At 34.6% G+C, this 20,587-nt stretch overlaps 2 protein-coding genes across 4 annotated transcripts; one reads left to right on the top strand and one right to left on the bottom strand.

The window, feature by feature from the left end:
• The first annotated feature begins 2,844 nt into the window (after window positions 1-2,844).
• Window positions 2,845-6,444, top strand: LOC144556041 (Rhodanese/Cell cycle control phosphatase superfamily protein). Its single transcript, XM_078304524.1, has 2 exons — window positions 2,845-3,374; window positions 5,685-6,444. The coding sequence occupies exons 1-2, from the start codon at window positions 2,929-2,931 to the stop codon at window positions 5,884-5,886; spliced, it is 648 nt and encodes a 215-aa protein (XP_078160650.1). The 5' UTR covers window positions 2,845-2,928; the 3' UTR covers window positions 5,887-6,444.
• A 3,107-nt stretch (window positions 6,445-9,551) lies between these two features.
• On the bottom strand, window positions 9,552-19,757 carry ESP4 (HEAT repeat-containing protein). Of its 3 annotated transcripts, XM_078303483.1 has the most exons (27): window positions 19,459-19,755; window positions 18,869-19,028; window positions 18,698-18,790; window positions 18,494-18,608; window positions 17,961-18,123; window positions 17,296-17,473; window positions 16,753-16,878; window positions 16,268-16,657; window positions 15,646-16,125; window positions 15,498-15,566; window positions 15,269-15,385; window positions 13,884-14,141; window positions 12,936-12,983; window positions 12,676-12,801; window positions 12,481-12,546; window positions 12,331-12,393; window positions 12,141-12,248; window positions 11,945-12,025; window positions 11,815-11,862; window positions 11,097-11,171; window positions 10,898-10,993; window positions 10,737-10,817; window positions 10,566-10,637; window positions 10,428-10,472; window positions 10,246-10,329; window positions 10,022-10,125; window positions 9,552-9,906 (listed from the first exon to the last, which is right to left on the bottom strand). In XM_078303483.1, the coding sequence occupies exons 1-27, from the start codon at window positions 19,671-19,673 to the stop codon at window positions 9,744-9,746; spliced, it is 3,624 nt and encodes a 1,207-aa protein (XP_078159609.1). In that variant the 5' UTR covers window positions 19,674-19,755; the 3' UTR covers window positions 9,552-9,743. The 3 variants fall into 3 exon arrangements, 2 of the variants coding, with proteins under 2 accessions (XP_078159609.1, XP_078159610.1); XM_078303484.1 differs by lacking the exon at window positions 18,869-19,028 and having other exon boundaries at window positions 19,459-19,717; XR_013511998.1 differs by lacking the exons at window positions 9,552-9,906; window positions 10,022-10,125; window positions 10,246-10,329; ... (2 more) ...; window positions 10,737-10,817; window positions 10,898-10,993 and having other exon boundaries at window positions 11,100-11,232; window positions 11,645-11,862; window positions 19,459-19,757.
• Window positions 19,758-20,587: the final 830 nt, after the last annotated feature.

The raw sequence follows: 20,587 nt of genomic DNA, 5'->3' as shown, positions 1-20,587 counted from the left end.
AAAAAATTTGTTTTTTTTATCAACAAATTTCAAAACAAACGAAAGATTGAATTTGGAATAACAGGCTCCCTACAATTCCTTTGAATCACAACAGATTTATTTCCGACTTTAACAAGTACACCTATCATTCCGAAAAAATATTCTCTCAAAAAATTCTCTAGGCCTAGTTTTGTTGGTACTTTGCAGAGAATTGCGTGGCAAAAAATAAAGGAAACAAATACAACTGCATTGGTCCATGTTTAATTGTGAAATAAAAATATTAGGCACGTTGTTTATTTTAAGTTAAGATGACAAGATATTTTTGTTTGATTGTGGACTAGGTAGGGATAGATGCATGATTTCTATTAAGTGGGAGAGGGAGAGGGGAACAGAATTTAAGTTCAAACTCATTAACTAATTGATAGTATATAAAAAAAAACATAATAAACAATCAACATAATAAAAAAAAATATAAATTAAGATTCTAATCCTAATTGCCATCACTATTAAAAATGCATAATTTATTATAATTTACTTCAATCAAATCCTAAACCCTAATTCAATTCAATTATGGTTCAGGTCAATTTATCATAATTCAACGAATTCAAGTACATTAGAGTTCAAGTTATTTATTCTAATTTAATGAATTTATGTAAATTAGAGTCCAAGTTAATTTATCCTAATTCAATGAATTCAAGTAATTCAAAAATTTAATTAATTTAAGGAATTCAAGTAAATTTATTCTAATTAAATTAAAATAGAGTTTAAATAAATTTATAAAATTAGAGAATAGCGAAATTTACCATTCCTTTTGTTTCCTCTTCACTTCGTCGCTTCGAGTTAGGGAGAGAGAATTTCGTTTTTTTTTTTTCTAAGTTGGGACCAGACTTTTTTGTTTCTTCACTTCTTCACTTCATGTGCCAAGTTTTTTTTTTTTTTTTTGTTTCAAGAATTTCATCCGAGTCAGAGAGCGACCAGGGGCTACCGAGTGCGTACTCTGTTAGATATCTCATATTTTGTGTGACCGACGTGTCCGGTGCCTATTCGGAGATAACGCAGGGGCAGTAATACTTGAGCTTTGAGATTGATGAAGAACGTAATTGAAGGGTTGAGGTTTTTCAAAAAGTCACGCAAAAATACGAGATATCTTAGAGAATGCGAATTTGGGGCTAGCGACGGGAAATTTTGGAATTTGTTTTTTATTTTTATTTTAGAGAGCGACCAGGAAGAGATCGACGAGTCACAGACTCACAGGGGTGTAAACGGAGCGGATAATGCTAATATCATATGTATCCATTTTTTAATTAGTAAATACGAAACGAATGTGAATAATAAATGAATATTAAAATTTAAAATCATATATGTCTTAAACAGATACAGAACATTTAGTCAGTGAAGGACTTGGTCATCATTATTTATTTATGAATTAATTAACCTCTTTTCATAAACTAAATTATTTATTAAGATTAAAATTCTTAAAGCGGGCATGATAAGTGATAACACCTCCCAATAAAGACAAAATAAAAAAAGTTGGAAATTAAAATATTTGATCTCCAAAAGAACGATAACTACATCATTGCATGTTAAAAGGTAATCTAAGAATTTCTGCAACTAACAATTTTTACAAATGGGATCATTTTGTTAACAAAACAATTTGATTGACCTGAACAACGGATAGCTTTGCTAAAATGTCTGATTGTTACATTCCGCAGAAATACATACAGAAAATTAATAATTAAAATTCATATACGAAATATCTGAATGATTTTTTCAGGAAAACACGTAACATTTATAAAATCAAGTACTATTCTCTGAACATATCAATAGGATAATTGATTTAATCTAAACTTAATTACAGTTAATCAGATTTTTCTAGAAATCTATTTAACTAAAATAAAATACGTATAATATCAATCTTTGATTTTTTTTAAATGTTTAGAAATTAATAAAGCCTAAATAAGGAATTTAATAGATTGCGAATGTACATAAATTAATTAATAAGTGGGGAAAGAAAATAAATTTTTAGACCGTCAGATCATCAACGACGTAAATATTTTTGCACACTACTAAGCATAAATATTTGTTTTTGTTAACCAGTAAATTACTAATCATTGTAGTAGAAAACAAAATATGTACTATATACTAAAAAATATCAAGAATAAAATCCATAATATATAGCTGGATGTGGCCTTTTCTGTTCTATATATCTTTTTGCTGATGTAGCTAAGGTTAATATTGACACTGACATTATATAATACTAGCTTAGTACCATCTTTTATAAACATTTATTAAGGTTTCGTAATAAAACTGGTTGGGGTCTCTCTGCGCTTTTGTCAAAAAAAAAAAAAAATCAGATAAATGTGTTTGATCAAAGATACATATTCGACATTAATTAAAGTTAGTTAAAATTTAAAAAATGTTGGCTTATTGTTTATTACCGAATATGTAGTATGAGATTAAATGTATGTATTAATTATCCTCGTATACTTTGAAACTATTTCGGGCCGGGTTGACAAAATCGAGCCTGAGTAATTTTTCAAAACGAAGCTTGGATATTTTCTTTTACGCATAAAATTAAGTATCAAGAAAAAAAAAATCAAAATCTTTCACACAATAATGGTTAAAAAAAAAGTAAACTGCAGCATTGCGCGGGATCCAATTAATCCTAGTTGATTAGTTATATCGTTTCCGTTGGCGTTCATGCAAACAAATGAAAGATGCAAAATTAAAAGTTATGAATAGCGAGCAGAATTAGCATCTTTTGGGTTTCAATCTGAAAAAAATAAATTTTAGGGACTAAAAGGAAAGATTGATGACCAACTTCTGACAGGTATAGAGCCGTAGATGCACTAAGAAAAAAAAAAAAATCTAAAATCTTTGCTCTTGTGGATAAGAAATACACATCAAGCTGCAAGAGAGACTGAGAGAGGGAGAGCTCTATCCTCCCTCATGGCAATAAGAGCCATACATCTCTCCTCCTTCCTCCCTGGAAGAACCAAAACCAACACCAGAACCTTTGCTGCAAAGCAAGAGGGCTCGGTTCCTCCGACATCATCAACCGCCCAGTACCTTCTCCAATCCGGTATTGTCCGCTCAATCCCTTCTAAAGAAGCAACTGCGGCCATACAAGCTGAAGAATACCAGCTCTTAGACATCCGACCTGTTTGGGAGCGGGAGCGGGTGCATGTCTCTGGGTCGATACACGTTCCGCTCTTTGTTGATGACGCAGATAACGGGCCGGTAACTCTGCTCAAGAAATGGGTTCATTTCGGTTACATTGGTCTCTGGACTGGCCAGCTTTTTACAAAGATTAATGAACAGTTTGTGCCTCAAGTGGCGGATGTGGTGCCAAACAAAGACGAGAAATTACTTGTCGCCTGTGGTGAAGGCCTCAGGTGAGATTCTTAGGTGTACCTGTACTGTGACTACAATCTAGATCAGATCTAGGCTTAGAATTTTGCATATTAATAAAGAAATTTGTGTTGGAAATTTAAATTGGATTGTGGATAGAGAAGAGAGAAGTTTTAATTATATAGTAATTTTTTTTATTATAAAAAAAAGTACAAGAGAATGAGTTACAAACTTTTTTGTTTTATCTTTTCTCATATAAATTATAGTCCTCAGGTCCTATTTTTATCCATCATAATAAGATATTTCTAAAATAGACATACATCTTCTAAATTATACAAACTAAAACTTTATAGAATATGCATACATTTCTAGAATATATATACATACTACTATAGTATGAACAATGTAAAGAATTCAAGAATAATCTAGTATACTCTATAATGATCTCGAGTATAATCTTAGATTGAATAATTTAGTATACTCTTCGTAATTTTACTCTGATAGTTATAAAGAAAGCAAAACCTTGTAACCCATTCTCTTGTACTCATTTTTTTAATAAAATAAAATTTACTATATAATTCGTCTCTTCTTTATCCACAATTTAAGTTAAATTTTCAATATTGGTATCAGAGCTCAAATTCGAGCAAGAAGGTAGCAAAGTAGTAAGGAGCGCTCATGAAAGTATAAGAAGCTAGCGTCTTTAGTTGATGTCTTCAGACATAGAAGGCGCAGCTATAGCGTAGTTTATAGTTCCCATATTTATGGGAGAAAACTACGACATATGAAAAATTAAGATGCGGACACTGCTATTCTCGTAGGATTGTAGGATGTTGTTGACAAAGGTTTACGATGTCAATTACGTGAGCATTGACGTCAGAGTAAAAGAAAGATCAAATTGAGAATGCCAAGGTCGTGTTTCTAATTCAACATGGTGTTGCAAAAAGTCTATTTTCACGAATAAGTAGAGTGACCATATCGAAAAAGGCATGAGAAAGTAGAAGCAACTACATCATAAGGTCCTTTATTTTGTCTTCTTTTTGCTCTGGCGTTAATTCTCCAGTGATTGTGGTTGGTGCCACAAATCCTTTGTCAACAACATCCCACAATTCTTGCGAGGATAGCAGCATCTGCATCTTGATTTTCCACATGTCGTAGTTCTCTCTCCGTAAATACATAAACCATGCATAGACTGCGTCATATTTACACCAATGCTAGAAAAAATCGACTTCAAATGCTTCTTATACTTTCACAAAATCCCCTTACTATGCTAACTTTGTGCTCGAACCTTGAACCTGAATATTCAAATCAATTTTTTTTTTTAAGGTTGGATGGCATTGCGCCACTAACATTTGTAGAGTAGAAAAAATATTTACATTGCCCTGTCTCACTCATATCAAATGTTGAAAATTACTTAGATTGTGAAAAGAAAAGGGGAAATTTTAATTTCTTTATTTTAAAAAGTGAGAGAAGCGAGAGAGTACAATAATACTATAAATTACAAAACTTTGATCTACATTTTTCTCACTCACATACATATATGAGCCTCCATCATTTATATATACTACTAAATGGAGACAAAATACTTCTAAGTAATACATGGTACAAAATGCATACATGCTTCTGGACATAAAATATTACAATACTAATTTATAGTATAATTTTCCTCGTTACCTAACATTATAAATGGGTTTGAAAATTCTTGAATGATCTAGGAGTAATGGGCTAGGGCCAGTGTTTTAAAAATCGGTCTATTCGGCCGAATATTCATATTCGGTTGGAATCTGAATAGAAAATGAGTATTCGATCCAATATACGGTTTTGAATATTCGGCCGCATATTCGAATATTCGGCCGCATATTCGAATATTCGGTCGCATATTCGGTCGAATTGAGATTAATATATAAATATTTCAGTATTTCATTTAGTATGAGATGAGAATCATTATTTTAATATTTAATCACCAGTTTAACATGTATAGTCAATCATAAATACTTTCTTTGTATACAAATTAATATGAATTTTCATTTTAAAATCCGCATATATAAATCCGAATAAAAATCCTTACATGCGGCCGCATACCATATATGCGGTATGCGGTGACTTTCCGAATACCGCATAAGAACCGATTTGTAAAACACTGGTTAGGGCTTCTTCCGAATACTAATCGGTGCTGCTAACTTCGGCCACCCATGAGATGACATGCCGGCATGTTGCAATTGTATCTCAAGCACGCGAGTGATGATAATCACCATTTTGGAAGAAAAAAAATTAATGATCATCTATTATTCCAAATTAACCATATATATAGAGAGAGAGTGCTTGATAGAACTGCGTCATTCTTTATTTTTATTCAGGTCTTTGATGGCAGTTAAAATGTTACACAAGGCAGGGTACAAGAACTTGGCGTGGCTTGCCGGGGGATTCAACCGATCTGTCAGCAAAGACTTTCCTCAAGTTGAAGGCAGCACCAAGCTTCAGTATGCCACCATAGGAGGCGTTTCTTTTATCTTTCTCCAGTTGCTATTCATTTTGCGTGTGCTTGATAGTGATAGCTGATCGTTGTTGACTTATTTGGATTTGTGTCGTCAAGACTCGCAAGTCTTGAAAAGTTGCATGTAATGTTCCAATGTCTGATTATTTATCCGCTCTGATAGATTCGAAATGCACTGATGCACATAACATAATGAACTTCATGCAAACTTTAGCGACAAGTGCGTTTTACATCAACAACGGAGTAAAGTTAAAGGTACACAACGAAGGTACATGGCGTGAAAACTGCGCTACGAACTGCATTTTTTTCTCCTGATTGTTTGATTTATGACACGCATTGTATAAATTATATACTCTATGGTACCCCTGACTATTGCAAAATGGGCAAATCACACAATTCATTGTTCAGAGCTCAACAACCACCAAAAACGACGTATATATGCTGTCACATTACTACCACAAATTATTTTTAAAAGAGGTGCATTTAGAAACTCAAATATCTTTACAAGCTTTTGCAATGTTAGTCCTCAAGAAAGGGGAGGCTAAACATTATTGTTGATTAAGGATACTGTAAAATTGTGCAATTTTTCTTTGAATACTATTTTTTTTTCTTGTTTTCTGCTCTCCGTTGAAGATTTTTTTAGACACTTTTCTTGTTTAATGTTTTCTTCTAATTTTTTTTTTTGTCAAAATATAAAGTGGTGATTAGAAAGTTTAGAGTTATTTATTCTTGAAAAAAAGGGAAGGTGTAGCTTTCATATTTGAAGCTTTTCTCTCCTGTCGAAGTTTGTCAATTAATTGGCTACAATATTTCCTTCCATTTAAACCTTTCCAAGAGTAATAATTTTTTTTTCCAATAGTGATGAAGGAAACCCAAGCGAGTATATGGAAATGAAAAGGCAGCCTCCAAATTTGATTTCTAAATTTAGCATTCAAGCCCTCATAACTTTATTGTATTATATGGGGGGTGGGGGGGTGGGGGGGGGGGGGGCTAATATGTTTAAAAAGAAAAATTCGGTCAAGGTTCAATATACTTGGTAAACAAATTTTAAAATCATAGGGGTGGCTTAGCACCCCCCAGCTAGTACTAAGATGCGCCCCTGGCTAATGCAATTTGTATGCTTCTCACTGTCATTATTCCTTTTATTACCGAAGAAAATGATCCATTATGTTGTTATAAAAGAGGTGAAGAAGTATTTGCTAGCAGAATGACTCTATATATAAACATCTTTGAATTTTTTTTAATAAAGTACTCACGATCACTCATTTGTCACTTTGTAATGTGTGGTCATTTATCACTATACATTGTGTGGTTAATTCACTCATTTACCACTTTGTAGTGCATTGTCAATTCATTCATGTATCATTTGCAGTGCGTGATCAATTCATTCATCTGTCACTTTGTAGTGTGTGGTTAGTTCATTCACATTTATTGTTTTACAGTGTATAGTTAACTCATTCATTTATCACTTTATATTATGTGATCTATTCACTCATTTAATTTTTTTGAGTATGATATGTACAATTATATTAATCTGAATCAGTGCTCATTGTCAATATACTTAACAGAGTTTAGTTTTAACTTTACATCTTCCACAAAAAATTTAATTGTAAAAAGAAAAAGAAAAATCTAACAAAATTTTCATATATTTACGGAATATCTATATTCTAAATTTTCTCATAAATTAAATAACTTTGAAAATTAACTAATTGATATTTTTCATTTTTATCTATAAAATTTCTTATTTCCACTAAAATTTTGGTTGTTGAATAGGCCCTTAGAATGAATGGTGCCCACTAAAGGTCCAAGCGGCCTTCTAAAATTTCTTAGAACCGCTTGGACTGGCCAGCAGATCTACCGTTCATTAATTCGGGATCGACGTGATTTTTCTCAGCTCCTACCGTACTGACGTTAGGGGTGCAAACGGATCGGATACGGATCGGATAGTGGTAAAACCATATCCGTATCCGTTTTTATTTTCCGGATACGGATCGGATATTAGACGGATACGGATACGGATACGGATACGGATCGGATATTAACCGGATACGGATATCCGCTTTTTATAATAGTAAATAACATAATTTTTTTCATAATATATATTAAACTATATAATATATATCTACTATTCGGATACGGATAGTTAAAATTCAAAATCATATCCGTATCCGTATCCGCACGGATATTCGGATATTGGATATTCGTATTAAATTTTCGGATACGGAGTCGGATACGGTCGGATAATATCCAACCCGTTTGCACCCCTAACTGACGTGATTTTGCCCATGAGAAAAATACAGATGGTTCTTCGACTAAAATATTTGGAAGTGCGCAATTTTAACTTTTCCCGTTTTATATCTTTTTAGAAAAACATAGATGCAAATTTCTTACATTTAATGAGAGAGAAAGAAAATTAGACGGTTCCAATCCGTTAGTCTTGATTGAATGATCGAGGCATTTAAAAAAATAATTGTCCAATTTCTAAATTTTCAAACAAAATATTTTTCCCATATTTTTTTTGTGTACCAGTTGTTGTGCTTGTTATAATAAATCAAGCATGGGACTGAATTGGAAATAAACACCGAATGAAGAAAAAAAAATCATGCGGCCTTCTTACAGATTCTTCAAATTCTATTCTGACAAAATGATATGCAGACCTTATAGTGGATAATTTATGTTTCTTGAATTTTTGACACTAGCGTGTATTACGGTAGAAGGCTCGATGATTTGAGCTCAAGTTCTTCCGGTTACGAGTGACTTGATTAAGCCGAAGTTCTTCTCGTTACGAGGGACTTAACCTTATAGTGGATAATAAGATACTAGTAACGTAGTATTTTGTACGTTATATGTTATAACGGAAATATATTATTAGAGGAAAAAAAATTTCATATAAAATGATATATTTTTATAAAAAGTTTAAACAATGATAAATAATATTCTTTAAATGATATATTAAATGATATCTACACATAAATTGCATTTTTAAATGACATATTAAATGACAAATAATATTTAATAAATAATATAAAAAAATGAAGACATAATTAATCAATTCTCAATCAATCTAAATATTTCTTAAATAATATTTAAAATGTTGAAAAAGAATGAAGCATAAATTTTGTGAGATAGAGAACACTAAAAAGGCGACGTATGATGAGTGTGTCTAAATAATATTGGACTTCTACACGTAAATAAACATAAAAAAAGATATATAAAATAAAAAATAATAGACTATTTGATTAGAAGACTGATATTCTATATGAAACTTCATTTTTTAATCACAATTATCAACGGATTGTAACATGCTTAAAATAAAAATGGAGATTCGTGGCCTCTTTTCCATTACAACAGAAGACAAGCCAACCGGTTGTGGCCGCGTCTCATGCATGCAGGCAACCACAATCCTCAAGAAAATAGAAAGAGAAAGGGCACATGTGCAAAAACCATTTTAAGATAAAACGATGGTCGTTTTTTTTTTTTTTCCCTTCAAAATTAATGACAAATATCAACAATTGATTTTTAATACACAAGTGCCTCTCCAGTTAACAACTCGAAATACAGTTAATGCATCCGGAATAGGCATAGGCATTGGTGCAAAAACAATGCTTAAGGATTGTATTTTTTTCCCCCCTTAATTATGACAAGTCGTACATAATCTACAAAGCTGTATGGTATGTCTGATAACACCATTCGTTATTTAAAGCTCAACAACAGCTGATGTATGCACATATTACTACCATAAATTATCTTAAAAATGGGTGCATTTACAAATGCAGAAAGGAGAAATCCTTTACAAGCTCTGAGATGCCAAAATCCACAAGAAGCAACTCATATGTATTAAATAGCAAAAAGAAAAAAGAAAAGAACAAAAGGGAAAATCAAGCACCTAACTAGAAAAAATAACCCAAAGAGCTAGCAATCTTCAGCTTACGGGGGCAGAATCTTCAGTAACTTCAGTTGCGGCAGCTTCAATTGGGGCATCTCCAGTTGACTTGCTAGTTTCTGCAGCCTGACTTTGGCTAGTAGATTGAGTGGGGCCTGTTGGTGGCGTATCTTGCACAAGCCCCAAGACCACCAGACTTGATCTGGAAAAAACATATTTATCTCAGTTTCTATAACTAATTCTTCATTCCCTCTCTACACGGACAAAAGATTTATTCAAAGTTAATGTCTAAATGAATAAAAGGTGAAAGATACTACCTAGGAAGAGCAGAACGTATTTGTGGCTGGCTAGCATGCTCGACCAATGGTGCCTTCAGTATGGGATTTTTGCTCAATGCATTTTCCAACTGTGGGGCTGGGAGCTGGAAAGATAAATTAAGAAAATTAATTCAGAATATTGACATGTAATAATGAAAAAAATCATATGTCAGTCTAACCGAACAAGCATAAACAAAAAGGAAAAGAAAAAGAAAAATACCGACCTGAAGAAGTACACTGAATGATTGAGGTTTTGTTTGTATTGCGCACTTAAGAAATCCAACCCATAATTTTGGGTATTTCCATATCTGTATATGTAAACAATAACAAGAATCATGAACAACCAAAAATAATGAACAACAAACTTTACAAATTAGCTCTGAGATATTGTGCATGCATGGAATACCTGTTTGCTCACTAGCCGCAACATAATTTCCATAATAAAATCTATCTGAAATATATGTAAAAAATTCAAGCTATTATAATACTGTCAGTAACAAAGAAATAAAGTATAGTACCCAAATTTACATTGTTTGACACATACCAAACCAGGGAAATAACCTATGGCTTGTATGACTGTTCTCATGAACAACAAAGGAAGAGGGATCTGTTCAACCTGCACACAAAAAAATAATAATAATTCAACTGAGCCTCAACAAACTTGAAGAAAAACATAACACGGAATATATCTATAATCTAGCTTGGAGATCCATACCAACTGATTCAAAGCTTTGGCAAAGACTTGTTGTGTGAATATAGTCTTCAGTTCAAAGCAAGCTGAGCAAGCTTCCATAACCTGAACAACAATTTATAACTTATTTCTTTCAGAAAGAGATTCAAGACATAAATTTATATCAGTGGAATGATAGAGATTACCTTTTTGAGAGGTACACTATCTTTTTCAGGATCAATACCATGAATAGCTATTAATATTTCTGAGGGAGAGAGGCTTGAAGCACTCTGTGGCACGGCCTGTAATAAATCGACCAAAAGAGGAATTGTCAGAAGGATTAAATAATTTTTGCAATCATGAAGGAACACAGAAAAAGGAAAATCCAATTTTACATAAACATACCGGCAACATACGTGAAAGTGCGAGTTGCAATTTATCCATCGGAAGATTAACGAAATTTGGAAAGAGGGGTAAGATCTAAATTGCATCAACAGAAACTTGATTAATCTAAACTCATAATTGAATATGAAATACACATTATGAGTAGGGTTAAAATGCTCCATTGGTTTTGTGCCCCATTATGCCCCAACATCGTTATCTCTATTTTTAAAGTCTAAATAATTGATCCGAACCGCTCAATATGATTTTCATATTAAAATGTGCCTGGATACAAAATTTTATATTTTTTTTAATTTGTTTGCTATTTTTTAAGATAGGTACAAAATCACTGTGTTTAGAAGATTCTGGACCATTCTAAAATAGTGATTTTGTACCTCTCTAAACAATTAGTAAAAAAATTCTAAAAATTCTAAAATTTGTTATCCAGGAACATTTCAATATGAAGATCATGTTGAACAGTTCAGATAAATTATTTAGACTTTGAAAATAGAGATAATGATGTTGGGGCATGATGGGTCACGAAACCAATGGGGCATTTTAACCCTACTCACATATAATAGTCACTATGATGTCTTTAAGATTGAGGTAGTTTAAGGAAAAGCTCTATTTGTATTTCATAATATATTAGTTTTCTGAGAGGCCTGCAGATAATTTAGCATCATAACTTAACATTTATGTATAAACTCAAAAACAACCAAGAGTACTTCAAGAATGCAAGTACCTCTTCCTTTGGAAGATAAGCCAATACTGGAAAAAGAAACTCGACATCCTGTCACAATAAAATATTAAACTTTATAGAATTAAAGAGCCAGGTGGGTCAGTAGGGAAAAATAAATAAATACTTCGGCTACCTTAATTTTTGCATACAACTTTTTGACAGCCAAGATAAGATCTCGTGAAGGGATTAGCCCATCAGTTAGAGTCTCCAGAACCTGCACAGATATGGGGTCAAACTTTTGCATACAAATTTATGCTAACACAAGATGGAAATTTTAAGAAAAACCCAGAAAATTTCCAATATTATTTCTCCCCTATAAATTGGGGTACCTTCATGACAAGGTTCTCAGAACCACTTGGGGGATCAGAAATTATTCCAAGAAGAACAGAAGAGGTGCCAATTGATCGAATGAGAATTGGGATATGCCGATAAACCACCTGAAAAATCAAGGTTACAATATCACGAGGGGCAAAGTGAAAAGTAGAATCTACTGAAGAGGATTAAGAAAACTGCTCTAACCTGCTTTGCAGGGTCAGGTAGATCTCCAAAGAGAGTAAATATTTCACGAAGAAGGTTATGTTTCTGAAAAATAAATGAATTCAAACAATGTAAACAGGTTATCAGAAAGATATCTCTAAGTTAGCAGTTTTAATACAATTTTAGGTATACCTTGGTACACAATGCAAAATAAAGTGACATGCATTGTTGAGCTTCAGTTATTCCCAACACTGGATCCTGTGAAAAAAAAATTATACGAATTACATACAGTTTTTTTTTTTCAAGGATAGATCTAATAGGTTCAACATTCCTAAGCAACAAACCAAATACTGTCATATCAGAAAAAGCAAAAAGGGTAAGATAAACCTGTTGTAAATCTGCATTTAAACCATCAGTGGTAGGAGCACTGCCTATAATGGACCGAAGCTTTTCAGTCGCAAATTCTTCAATCCTCTTCGAAATAGTCGCCATGGGGTACAGCTTATTTGCAATCTGATAATATTTACAGTTAAACAAAAATAGAAGATTAGTCCAAGGTGACAAAATTTAGTGGACAACTGATTTAAAAAAAAATGAATAACTAAAGAAACCAAAGTACAGATAAGAGTCTGAGGGCTAGAGTTTACCAGACGTATTGCTTTCGTCCGCACCTCCTCTAGATGATGAACTGCACTCTTCATGAAAATAAAAAATAACAAAAATAAGACCAAAAGTCACAATTTTGAGTTTCTTGATGCATCTCAGATATTGGTACACATGAAAAACATAAAGAAATTTATAATTTCATAAAAACACAGGTAGCAGGGTTTCTGCAAACTTGTACCCGGCTCTTTGCACTATCTACAAGCAACACTCAACATGTCATTCAGTTGCCACTAAAGGTTTTAGGATAGAGAGAATATTGTATTAATCTTGTGTATTTTTATTACAATTACATGGAGCCTATTTATAGGGTTGATTATAATCCTAAACATCCCCACTAACGGGGATGTTGATGAGAACGGGTAAGAGACAGTGCAAGATTGTCAGTCGGAGGTCAGATGTGGCAGTGGCGAAGCAAGAATGTCTCCGGTGTGCAACACAGCGGGTTGTGTGCTCGGCATGGCAGAATGATGCAAGTGCGGCCTTCCGACGACAACTGATCTGCCCCTTCCTTTTTTTTTTCTTTTTTTTTTTTTGAAATAGAGGGAATATGATAGGAGATGTAATAGAGATTATTTGCTGGAATAGATCTGAGGAAATAGAGAGAGTTTATTCTGACGTACAGTGGAATAGATAGACTTATATTCCTAATCAACTCCTACAATGTACGCCCACTAATATCTCCATCAGCCACCTAAACCCAATTACTTGAGAGACATTTCCAGACGGTACATATTACATTCTACACGCTCATTTTTAGTAACGCAGGGAGCAGGGTTTCTAAACCTAATTGTTTTCTTAAGTTACTTGACATTAGTTCTAAAAGTTGGGTATTTTAAGAGCAAATGAACTGCAATGATGTCATTTTTCAATTCAGTAAAAACCTAGGGTGCAAATTGGAAAACAATAATAAACGCAAGAAAGTAGCACACCTCCAAGGCAATCTGAAGACAACGGTCCCGGTTGGTGGGTCTCAGCAGGATGAGGCTCCAGACACAACTGAGGCCTTGAGTAATGCGGTCCCCACCTGGAGTCTCTTTATCATGTTTCTCGGCATTCAACCTCTCTAGTGAAGGAGAGCACAACCCTTCGAGCACCTTGAGTGCGCCCTCCGGCAAGTATGGCACCTCACCAAGCAGCTTACTGAGTGACTTATCAGATGCTGGGAATGTGTCGCGTAGTGCCTCCGCCTGATGTTCCGAGTGACAAAAATATAATCATTCTATATTAGAGCTCTGAAAATTTAATAGTCCCTTAAATATTAAATATTTAAGCAAAGGAAAATGTGCTCAAAGGCTAAAAGCATGTAAAATTCTTAGAACCAAAATTTGAACAATCTCAAGTGAGAATCCATATCATGGTGGGGTACCCAGGGTTGCCAGGCAATGGGAATTGTATGGTATGACGAATCGGGACCTAATGTGGTACACTCCTCCTGTGGAACTAGGAACTGTCTGGGTAGAGTCAGAATGACTGGGTTGGAACAAAGTATGACTTTTAGGAAGGAAATAAGGTTTCTTGAAAGTGAGTTCCATTGTTTTGTATCACGAGTGCCGACAGATGCTTTTAAATTAATTAGCATTTGTTATAATTTACTGATTTACAAGAATGTAATGCTGTTGTGTCTTTTACAAATATTTTGCCGTCCATATTATATTCAGGACATTCCTCTTCCTGCAGAATCAATGTAAAAGGTCGATGAAAAGTGTTTCATTTGCATACCACACACTTGGCTGCATAATGATTTAACAATGCATTTTTTATTTTCTAACCACACACCAAGTCTATTCAAACATAAGCCACTAACCTTTAAAAAAAAAGTCTATCCAAACACTTAAATGATACTTCCTTCCTTCCAACCCAAACAGTCATTGTTTATTTCCCAAATTCTTTTTCATTTTTATTTTCTTCCTTTAAAAAAGAAGAAGAAGAAGAACATAAGACAGCTACGGCCCTAAATGAATAAATATGGTTTTTCTTGCTGTAAAGCCCCATGATACAAGTAAAAACTAGGGTTGATAGCTAATTCTATGAAACGCTCTTTTCAGCCACATCGTCAGTTGCACCATACCAGGTTGTTGGTGACCTGTGGTTGGGAATGTCTGTACCAATTCACAGGTCACACCCCTTGATTTCTAGTAACCCTGGGGTTACCAAACAAATGAAACAAAAATTACGAACACAAATTGAAACCAGAGATAGAAGAGCCAAAAGAATATATCCAGTCTCATATTTTTATATGGTCCAGTAAGATACTCTGGCATGGCACTAACACAGTATTGCAAAAGTTAATGTAGTTTAGATCACAGAGATGTACCACAGTCACGAGAAATGATTCATAAATTGATGTAGCTGTCCTAGAGATAAGAAAGTCTTGGTCTTGCTCCGATTCCCGGTACAACCTATATAGGACTCGCACTGTCAATTCATGTCCCTAAAAAGGAAAACAAGAAAAAAAAAACACTCAATTTGTCATCTACGGTAAACTAAGGCCAGTCAAAAAAAGTTTACAAATTGAGCAATAAAAATTGCAAAACATAGCATACCTTGTGATCCACATAATCAGAGAGAGCATACTTTTGTAAGGCCTCCCATGGGTTTAACTCCAGAGGGAACTACAAATTAACATAACATGATATGTTACTGAGTAGGTCCTAATTCACTTCCTTTATGAAGTATAAGACGATGAATTACCTCAACACCAATGTGAGCTAATAGCGACAGGCGTGTATGGGTCCCTCCTGCAACCAGTAGCTGTTCATCAGACTCGACAATCCGCACAAATGCCTCTCTTTGCATTCGGTCTTTGTCTTCATCACTGAGATCTATGTTAGTCACTTGCATTTTTGGAAGAACAAATTGCACCGAGCTAGCAACAACTGATGTGCTCTGTTCTTCTGACGGGGGCAAGGCTGCATTTCCAGTGGAAGAAGCATCAGCGGTGGAGCTAAGAGAAGGTTCCGGTGACTCTTCCTTGATTTTTACAGTTCTTTGAGTGGCAGTTGAGTCAAGACCTGGAATTTCACTCTCCGAAATTTCAGGCTCTGGTTTGGTTTGGAGAGCTACTAAGGCGGTGACAGCAGTAACAGGAGTTGGTATTTCACTATCCGTAATTTCGGGCTCTGGTTTGGTTGGAGTTGATGGGATGACAGCCTCAGTAGCTAATTCCATTTTCTGTAAATGTGAGTTCAGAGATTTGTTAGCTAATTATTTCCCCAAAATGACTTGCTTGCGTATATACAATAAAAAAAAGAGAGATAAACACACTTATAGATAAAGTTTCACTTAAAATCTCTTAAATTTGCAGTGCACATACATTAGGATCATCAAATAGAGAAGCTAGCTCAGCAAAGGTGCCAACTACATCAGAAGCAGGGGCCCCATTCTCCTCATCTCCTCTAGGTTGAGTGGGCGGTAAATTGTACATGTTGACCAAAACGACCTCAGCCAGAAGCTCAGACGAGATGCTGGATGAGAGAACCTCCAAGGAATTTGCAGCTCTCTCCCCCTGTGCTGCCAGCGTGGCAAACATTGACACGAGCTGGTACACAGCCTCGGAGTTTTTTATTGTACTCCATATCAGGTCAGAAACCACCTTGTCAGTCTCTTTTACAGTATCTTGCCTGACTCTTTTGCTGGATGGGGTGCTGTTTTCTGATGTACCATCTGTTGTATCCTCAGATAAGCTTCTTTTTCCGCTTCCCTCCTGACATGTCAATCAAGTATATTGTTAGCCGTAGCCCGTAGCTCATATCTTTTTCATTACTTCTCTTATTCTCTTCAGAGTGTATAATAATCTACCTTTTTGAAAGGAGACAACTCTTGTGTTTCACGACAAGATGGTATGTCACCGGATGACTCTTTGCTATCTTCAGCTGCCTCACCAGAATCGATGGCTTTCAGAGCTTGCATTAACCTTGCACGCCACTATAATATTAAATAGAGAGAAGAATACAAATATGCACAGAATTAGTTATCACTTTTAACATCCATTACTTATTTAACTACAGACCAAAAAAAGAAGGGGGCAGTATCAATATGCGCATCTTTTAGAGAAAATGGCAAAGGCAAGGGAAGGGAAGGGGTATTCAAGTGACCTCTGTGTTAAGTGGTGTATACATGAAATTTCGCATTTGTTATGATGTCTGAGTTCTGCAAAAAATATGCATGAATTGAGCGAAATATATTTTGGAATGTTTATACTATCATTTCACTGGTAATCTAATAATTCTACACAATGTATGCATGCAAAAAAACAAGCCTCCACACAAAAAGCTGATTTATTGCATTGTGGAAGGCTTATATGCATGTCAAAAATACAAAAGAACAGCAGGCAAATAGTACCGGTTCAGCACTAGAGTGAGTGCATTTAAAGCACTCAGAAAAGGCATTCTTTAGAGCATGGAAAGCACCCGGTATCTGCACTTCTTTCATCAAGAGCGAACTTGATGGATCCAATGACAGTAGAACAGGTAATATTCGACCATAGAAGGAAGGCCTTCTTTGCGCAATAGCTGAAAGACTGGTAGAAAGTTAAAAGTAACACTGTTAAAGAACAAAGTTCAAAGGAAACGAAAGAAATTATAAATGTTCAAAGGGTAGTACAGACAATAGCTATCTATTATTCTTTTTTATTCAATAGTAGGCGAATTCTCTCTCCTTAATCACTTACATCCATCAACTTGTTATTTACAATAATACACCTTAAGAAAACTATAGTTCCAGAAAAACACCCTCGCACTATGCCAGAGTGAAAATGGACTTAAAATACATCTTAACCTGAGGTCAATATATAACTTCTTAGCTCAGTCTCAAAATTACATTAACGAAGATACGTTTCAAGTATGTTAGAAATTGAATACATAAATATTGAGAAGAGGCAAATATGGCATTAAAAATTGCAAAACTGACATTGCAGGGCATTACTGGGGAGAAGGCAAAAGAAACTATGGTACTCTATTATGATGTAACATAAATATAGGAAAAAAAAAGTTAGAAGACAAAGAAACCTGTTTATGAAGACAATGGTCATTGAACTCGAAAGCGATCTGACTTGAGGGAATTTGAGCTGGTCAAGAAATAAACCCAAGTTCTGACTTGCCTCCATAGCTAAATCTCCAACACTTAGGAAAGGGTGGCCTCCTCTCAGCCATGATACATTGAACCTCAAATCTATTACAATTTTTAATCATATTCAAGAAAAGATGATTCCAACCTACGAACTTAGGTATGTTATTTGAGGGTTCTAAAATAAATTAAGTTTGTTTGTTGCTCCTTTTATTTTAATGTGCATTTGGTTTTGCCCAGTCAATGTTCAACTAATGATTATAGCAGCAAGTGCATGTACCAAACCACTTGTGCACTGATCCTAGCATAGCATTCATGGTAAAATGCACACTGACACCAGACCAAGTCCATTTGTGGTTCCTTTTTTTCCTCTCTTCATTGAATTGATTTGAGATTGTTAGATGGTTAGCTTGTATAATTCATCCATCAACTTACGAAATTATAACAACAACTAGATGTATTTGTATAGACGTACCATTACTCAATTCAGGAGGAGGATCAGAGGGAATGTTTGGATCTGGAGTGTATAGAAGAATGATAGCTTCAACAAACTTTACTGCTAGCAGTCTTACTCCTTCATTCCCAGTTGCCTGATAAGCAAATTATAAATGTGGAGACCGTGTACAAGAAAAGATGCACAAAGAGAAAAATTCAGAAAAATCAGACATAAAACAGTTACCTGGAATGCCATGGGAAGTACCAAATTTTTTAACTTAAGCAACCATTCCCATGATAACTTCAGTGAGTCTTCAATCTCACTTGAATATAGACCCTGCATTTTAATTAATTTAAAAGGGTTAATAACCAAACCTGATGTGTAGGTACAGAAGAAGAGATGCATAGCATTTACCTGAAAAACTAGCTTTTCTAGTACTGTACGAAACAGGTGAGTTCCAGTTGTAATAGCTTGTCTGGTCACTGCTGAGGTCCCATCCGCCAGAAAAGTTAGCAAGGATGGCATCAATTCTGGTAAAACCTCAGTATATTTTGACCCAACTTCTCCAATTACCCTAAATTAGTTTTGCAATCAGACTTCAGTTAGAAATTCAATATATGATACATAATTCAAAAGGATGAAAGGAGCACTGAAATGTCTACTTTTGCAATGTGCCCCCCTAAAAGGTTACTCCTTGAAAGAGCCTTTACCAGGACATACAATACACTATGGACTTTCATTATGCTTATCAGATGCCTGTAGCACTTCAACACTAAAACCATTTTTCAAACAAATAGACAGGAGCTGTTCTTTCCCAATTCCAAAAAGTGCATCTAACCAGTTTCAGGATTTAATCTAAAAATACGGACCTGAATCAATGTCGGCTGTACAAAAAAAATAGAACATTACATTCCGGAAGTGGTGAGATTTCATGAGTTGGTGCAATTGAAAATTCTCTAGGTTCTAAATGCAAAAGTTAAGAGAGAATATGCAAACGAGCTTACTGCGCGACGAATTTGCGCACTGGGCTGAAATTGTCGGACTGGAGGTGGGAGATCAGTCGCAACAGCTCGCTCAAACGGGTGGCATCTCGATTCAGTGCCACTTCCTTCAAGAACCTGAGTTGCTTGAGCTTCGACATGGCCTCTTCTGTTTGCCTCCCCGGGTTGAAGTAACCCGCCGCGCGCTCGGACGAACCCGACATCGCTATTACCACCATTTTGGTTTGTTTGAGGCCTTCCCCGGAGGCCGGAGCGGAGAAAGCAGGAAAGGGTTTTCTACCTTTTGTTAAATTGGAATAGTCCTTTGATGCAAAAATAAAAAATATATTGGAAGAGTCCTCCCTATAATTTGATCAAGTCGACTTTCCTTCGTGATATCTTTTCAGTTCGGGAGGAAAAGTGAATTTGTGATGGAACAGGCGAAATTGTATGGAATAATAATTGAATGATATAGAGAAAAGGTGAACTTGATTTGGAAATATACAGTTAAATTCTTAGTTTTTGCACTAGTGTTATGTGTTTGGGTGACACGAGAATAGCATGTTAATTCAGGTTGGTGATTATTTTTTTCTCTATTTTGTGGTTAGATCAGTAATGCTACTCCGGATTAATGAGCTATTGTTGTTTTTTTACTAATCTGTTTAAAATTTGGAATAGTTACTAATCTGTTTAATGAGCTATTTTTACTATTGTTGTTTTTTTACTAATCTGTTTAATGAGCTATTTTTGTTATGAACTAGCTCTGACTTTATTGAAATATACCATTCTATTCCATTTCATATTTATGTTTGGTTGCAATGAGAATAAGTTATTCTTGAAAACAAGCTATTCGGTGTTTGATTGAGTTAGAATAGCTAGAATAGAGAATAACACTTGTTTGTCTTATTAGAACAAGCTATTCTCACAAAAAGTTGAAACAAGCTATTCTAATAAGACAAAGACCAAATTTGTTATTCTTGCTATTCTAATGTTACAACCAAACATATAGTAGTTGAGAATAGTGCTAACCCGAGTGGATCGTGCAAGAATTAGTACAAAAATAGCGATTTTTTAATGTTACAAATTTGCTATTCTTGCTATTCTAATGTTACAACCAAACGTTTGGATCGTGCAAGGATTAGTACAAAAATAG

The sequence above is a fragment of the Carex rostrata genome, chromosome 6 (genome assembly GCF_964058835.1).
Source record: "Carex rostrata chromosome 6, lpCarRost1.2, whole genome shotgun sequence".
NCBI lineage: Eukaryota > Viridiplantae > Streptophyta > Magnoliopsida > Poales > Cyperaceae > Carex > Carex rostrata.
Note: the sequence above shows the minus strand (reverse complement) of the source record. Positions and strands in the feature narration are given on the sequence as shown.